At 55.4% G+C, this 6,210-nt stretch overlaps 2 protein-coding genes across 2 annotated transcripts; one reads left to right on the top strand and one right to left on the bottom strand.

Moving 5' to 3' along the window:
• Positions 1-102: 102 nt before the first annotated feature.
• MONBRDRAFT_34055 (uncharacterized protein) lies at positions 103-2,100 on the top strand (the record flags this gene model as incomplete). The annotated part of the gene is made up of 7 exons (XM_001749311.1): positions 103-140; positions 237-345; positions 464-518; positions 638-700; positions 825-872; positions 1,048-1,377; positions 1,513-2,100. The coding sequence occupies 7 exons, from the start codon at positions 103-105 to the stop codon at positions 1,929-1,931; spliced, it is 1,062 nt and encodes a 353-aa protein (XP_001749363.1). The 3' UTR covers positions 1,932-2,100.
• A 1,210-nt stretch (positions 2,101-3,310) lies between these two features.
• Positions 3,311-4,015, bottom strand: MONBRDRAFT_11465 (uncharacterized protein; the record flags this gene model as incomplete). Its single annotated transcript, XM_001749240.1, has 1 exon — positions 3,311-4,015. The coding sequence occupies one exon, from the start codon at positions 4,013-4,015 to the stop codon at positions 3,311-3,313; it is 705 nt and encodes a 234-aa protein (XP_001749292.1).
• Between the last annotated feature and the right edge of the window lie 2,195 nt (positions 4,016-6,210).

The following is a 6,210-nucleotide window of genomic DNA, read 5'->3' as shown; positions in this document are numbered from 1 at the left end:
CCCTCCCCCCCCCACTCCCGCTACGCGCCTGGCACCTTTTATGGCTTGTGGTTGAATCGGCACTGACATATTCCGGGATATTAGGTCTGTCCCCTGGAGCTCATGACCTGCGAGCAGCCGCACTGTCGAGCCCGTATTCCGTAAGACCTCTCGGACGCGCACCCATCCGCCCCATCTCCCCGGTTCGAGAAACTTTTTCTTGTAGAGAGCTCACCCCAAATTGCCCCTGCTTCCAGTCGCCAGGACCTGGAAGAGCACAGTTGCTTCGAGGCCTTGAAAACACATTACGAGGAAAAGATTACCGAGCTGCGTCAAGAAATGTATCAGCGGGAACAGCGCATGCGCGTACGCCCTGCATCAATCGGTTTACCCAATCATCAGCCTTTGACGCCGATACACACACGCCCGCCCGGCCTGCGTTTCACTCATTCACTCATCACGCCTTCCTGGCCATGCATGACAGGATGAATTTAATGCTCTCCTGCGCTCGCTACAGCAAACCACAGTCAACAACACCGGTCTGTGCAATCGATTGTTCGCTCTTCCTGGCAATGTGCAACACATCCCGGCAGTGCCACGCTCACTTGTTTGTCTGCTCGTGTCCCTGTTTGTGGTACCTCCATCTGCCTGGTTTCAGTGGGTATGCCCGTCCCCACCGGCCGCTTTCAGCAAGCCGATGTGGATCTACAGCATGCCGAAAGTGCGTGGATGGCCTGCTCGCACGGCAACGCACTCGGCTGACACCGCCCGTCTTTTCTTATCCTCTCGTCCTCTCGTTCTTCCATCGTTTGCCATGTGTGCCCCGCGACCGCTTGATCTCCTAGCCCATCAAATTACGGTGGACGACGATCGTGTCACCCTTCCAGTCAACGGTCCGCGGCTTCTCGTGTCAAATCCTCTTCGGACGTAAGTCGAAGCGCCTAGGGTTTGCACGTGGCTTGCGCCGCCGAGTGAGGCAAATAGCGTTGTGTGGGGGCACGTATGTGTGTGTGTGTGTGGGGGGGGGGGTTGTGGTTTGAGGGTGCTGGCAGGATTCCTCACGGTCAGTGTTGGTGCATAAGGGGCATGCACTGCTGGGCGTGGAAGTGAGCGGCAACAGCAGCTTTGAATTTGGCGTCATTCGAGACGATGAGAAGAACCATCCGGAATCCCTTCATGTGCGGGGCTTGACAGGCTTCTACTCCTCATCAACTTGCGGAAGTCGCCTGCCGCGCCCAATTCGTGTGCCATCCAGTGGCGTTGTGGAGGTGCAGTGCTCCATCGACACGGAGCAGGTGGTGTTTCTGGTCAACGGCCGTAAACAACTGCAACAGCCTCTCAACTTGCGCAATTGGTCGATCGGCGAGCCTATCCGCTTGGCTATTACGCTTTGGAACGGTTCGTTGCAACTTGAGCGCGCATGCGCCTCTTCCCAGATGTGTTTGTGCAGGCCAGGCCCTTTCCCGCCTGTCTCACCCTCACATGCTTTTTTTTAATCCTCTCCCTGTCACCCCTTGTTACACCCATGCATAGGAACTCGATTGCGACGGGAAGAGTGTGTGGCGCTGCAATCCTCGGGCCTGGCCCTGGCCGCCTCCCCGTCCTTGTCTGTATCGTCGGCCGCAACATCGGACACCGTTGGCGCTCATAGCGCCTCCAATACGGAACCATTGTGCAACAGCCCGGATGTGGACCATGATCACTTGCGCGTTCGCTGCCGCATTTGCACTGCCTGTCTTACCTGCACGGGCTATGGGGCCAGTTGCTGCGTTTCGGGGCCGGGCGGCATTGCTGAAAACGCAGGAGCCGATTGTGGTTGTGGCCCCGGCAACTCGGGCTGTTCTTACTGCGGGCGCTGCGAAACGTGCTGCAATCACAACAGCGAGGTGCCAAACGCGGCCTTTCAAGCCTTTCTTTCCCGCCACGAAAGCCGGTCGGCTCTTGAGGCGTGACGAGGCCCTATTTTAGAATGTGCCATCTGATGTGTGTTGAGTGTTGAGATCGTGTCGTGAGTGTGAACCCATCCTAACTTCAGGGTTGCTCAGATCCCAAGCCACGTATCACGAGAGAGGGTATGCGCCGTGGGCTCTGGCCTTGACCAAAATTAAAACCCAAAATTTGGCACAAAAACTCACTCCCAAAGACGGGAGCGATCTTTAAGATGAATCGGCAAAGTGTATGGTGTTGAAAAACACCGGGGCAGACACCCATCGAACGAGGAAAAAAGAAAAAAGATTGTTCCCGCTTCTGCTCGCGATGGCCTGCTTGACAGAGAACAGTGCCAAGCAAAGCAGGGCTTAACAACGGCTGAGAAATCGCACAAACGGACTCAGCCAGAATGGGTGTCTGCCCTCGAAGAGACGTCACAGAACACAAAGGGGGAGAGAGCACGTGACTGGCTTCCAATCGAAGGAAAGAGGTTGCATGAAAATGGACAGTGGCAGAAGGCGACGCAGTCAGCCAACGCCTCGATCAATGTTTGATCGAAAAGGAAAAAGGAAAAAGAAAAAAGATATACATTATCCAATCAACCAGCAAACATCATCCAAATCACGTAAACTCTTTGGGTAACGGGAAAAGCAAACGATGAAAGAAGAAGCCTGGTGCATACAAGAAGCAACAGGCTTTCTCGGTCAAGAGCATGTGGCCTCCAGGCCAATGGCAAAAGACAGGAAGAGAGGCACCGGAATCTTCGTCATGAAGACCTGATACATCTCTCGGTGCGGGCAAACGCACACAAGGACAGAAAAGGACGGAATCAACAATGGGGAAGCGGGGCCGTAACGCACTCGGTGCGGGCCACCAGCAGACCACATGACAACAACATGCAAACATGCAGAGGGGTAAATGGTCACTACAAGGGTGACGGGGCCAAACAAAAAAGGCCCAACAGTGTGTGACTCACACCACAGCTAAAGCAAAAACACAAAAGCTAAGTCGAGAGACGAAAGACAGCTGTGAATGCGGTTGGGGAAGATCAAGGCACTAGGCAGGATGGATCATAATCTTTCTCTACATGCAAGAGGAAATCTCATGAAAACAACATACACGTCTTCCATCGGAACCAAGCCCGAGATGACTGGTCACGAGAGATGGGTTGCTGTTGAGAAAAAGCTGGATGAGCATGCTCAACACAAGGAGCAGGGCCGCATGCTTCGCAGAAGACACGAGGTGATCCCCACTTCAAGCCTTACGGAACAACGCATCTCAAAACACAAGACGCGATAAAACACCTCAACAGACAATATTCCAAGAGAAGAAGAATAAAAAAGTGGGCTGATGTCAAGAAAGAACTAGGGGGGCGAGTCGAACAGCTGTGAAGAATGGAAGACTACGAAGAGGTTGGTTTCACCAGGGCCAAAAGGCGCATCGACGCCGAGGCGTGGTCGGGGGCAGCAAATCCAATCTGGGAGGTCGAGGCCGACGAAGGGATGGTGGCACCAGCCGCAGGTTGAGTAGCGGTATGGTTGAGGTGAGGAAAGTCGCTGGGCACTGAGGACGACAGGGGTGGGGAGCTGCCCAGAGAAGGCGGAGAGCGTGCCGAGGTTGAGGCAGAAGCGGCTTTGCTGAAAAGGCTCATAAAGTGGGTCTTGTCACCAGCCTTGCTGGAGGTCGAAGGTGCATGGGGCTCATCAAAGAGAGCAAGTGACCGGGCTGGTGTTGGTGGGGAGCCACCAGCCGCCAAAGGAGAGGCGCGACGTGCTCGGCGCAACAACTCAAAGTTGGGCATGGGGAGAGAGGCCGGATCGGGATAAGCATCCGAGGGGCAGGCATGCGAGTTGGTACGGTCCAGGTCGGGTGGCGCCGAATTGGGGGGAGAGGGTGCAAGCTGATTGGACGGCTGGGCTTGCAGCTTTCGGGCCGACTTTGGGGTTCGGGTCTTGCTCGAGTTCTTGGTCGGTGTTTTGGTCGGCGTGTTTGGGGTGCTCACGGGAGACCCATTGCCGTTGACTTGGCGAGCCTTGTTGTTTCGGCTGCGTGCAGGGCGCGCGGGGGAGGCAGCAGCAGGTCCAGTCTCCATCATGGTCGAGTTCATCGAGACGGATTTGAACACACAGAGTTCCAAGGACACAATGATCAGCACAAACGACTCGAGCGCAGCAAGGCGAAAAACAAACACACAAAAAGCACAAGGGAGTTTGAAAATGCTTTCGAAGGAAGGCGACAGGAGCAAACAAACGAACAAACAAAAAAGAAAAAAAAAGCCAAACGACTTGTACGCAAGTCGTAAGTGGGAGCAGCCAACAGGGATAGCAGCAGCAGCAGCAGTAGCAGCAGCAATAGCAGTCGCAGCGGCAGCAGGTCCAAATGGCCAAGCAATCGGTCACGAAACGCGGAGGCAAATGCACCACAACAATGACAACAATGGCAAGGGCGATGAGAGACAGCAGAGAGATGGTTTACCAACGGCGTGACCAAGCCCACAAAGCTCGAGGCCCGGAAATGAACGAACGAAGCGCAGAGCCAAGCAAAGCACAGCAGAGGGTGATATGCGGGACAAGTATACCCTGGTCAGGGCGCTGCCGTTTTCTCATAAAACAGAAAAAAGCAACCACACACACACACAAGAAGAGAGAGACTGTGTGTGGAGAGAGCGAGAGAGGAAAATGTCAAGATGACGTTGTCATCGTCAAGCAAATTTGGTAAGTGCTAGTAACCTCTGGTTACGGCTTGGTTTTCTCATGAGGAGTAAAGGGCAGACGGGGTGGTTCTCTGGGTGCTTGCAACGCAAAGACTCTGGAGACCAAAGGAAGGGGCTGAAGCTTAGATTGGTACAGATTATGACCCCCGCCCCTCGTCGCTTAATCTATAAATAGGATTTGTATATAATGTTGCACATGTAGCCGAGGTCGGTCAGGTTTGAGCTGTCGAAGTCAGTGAGCATGACTCGTTTCTGGCATTGGAACGGGAACGCTGGCGGCGGAGCGCGAGGGTGGCGAGCAGGAGGACGAGCAGGAGCAGGAGAAGAGACAGGGATGGCTTGCGGGGGAGGCGCAAGGCAGAGGTCCGGAAGGCGTGCAGGAAGAGGGCTGCGAGGCCAGCAACAAAGGAGCGCCCGGACAAGGGTCGGAGAGCGGCAGTCACACGCGTGATGAAGCGAGTCGCAAATCGCCGTATCCGCGCGTCAGCCCAGAGAGCGGCCAAGGCGCGTAGCCCCGCTTGGAAGCTCGCACGGACAAAGGACGCCACCGGAACCACGGGCATCAAGGCGGTCCACCATGGCCGCGCTGGTGTGCCCGACGACCTGGATCCGCCCATCCCGGCGCCGCCCTCCAGCATGGCGCGAAGGCTAGATCATCACGATTCATGTGGCACAAAGTCAGGCAAAAGGGGAAGCGCTCGAATTTTACCCGAGACATCAGCTTGCCTGCGAGTACTGTCCACAAACCTGGCTAGCTCAAGATGAATTTCTTGCAGAGCATCATGGACTTGTCTCGTACTTGCTTGCAGGGGTGCTGGGCTGCCATACACATCTAAATAAAGCAGGCAACCGTCGGTATGAAATATCAACATGACACGATGGTTGCACGCTGTCAAGTGCCGCTGCCGTACCTTACTCTCTCACTCTCTCCCCTCCCTCTTTCTCCGAAAAAAAAAAAGCGTTTGAGGGCGCCGCCGGTCGGGACATACCTGCCACGGAGAGGGCCCACGTGCGGCGCGCTTCAGAGCCAGATGCAACACGTTCAGACGGTGCCGATATACTCGAGGCGCGACTGTTGCTGCTCTCGTTCTGTGGCGTGGTCCAGCTAGAAGCCTGCTACAATCGGCATGAGCGGTGCCAGCAACGGACAAAATGCAGGGGTAGATCAGTTCAAGAGTGGAGGCGGGCAGCTTCTAGGGCACCGCGGCCTGACCAGCGCCACGTTGAGCCCCATACCTGAAGCATTAAAAACACAACCTGAACCCGGGCTTGCTGTTGCTTGACATGCCCGGGCCCTAGACCATCCCTTGATGCCGCCGCATCGCTAGGAGCTAAAAATGACCATTCAAACACGCATCCCGAAGAAAGGTGAACAAAGCCATGTGCGTTGGCCGACACCCGCCAAAACAGAGCCTCGCACGCAAATGAATGGGTCGCACCTCCATCTGCAATCCGACGTAGTTTGTCGAGTCGCGCCAGCTGCTCCTCTGATAAACAGGCATGCCGGGCCTCGGCCAGGGCCAAACTTTGCTGATAAAGCTGATCCAAGCCATCCCAGTCGCCGCTCAAAGCTGCCATGGCTCTCGAGA

Source organism: Monosiga brevicollis, genomic scaffold (assembly GCF_000002865.3).
Source record: "Monosiga brevicollis MX1 MONBRscaffold_29 genomic scaffold, whole genome shotgun sequence".
NCBI lineage: Eukaryota > Choanoflagellata > Craspedida > Salpingoecidae > Monosiga > Monosiga brevicollis.
This window is presented reverse-complemented; position numbering and strand designations above follow the sequence as displayed.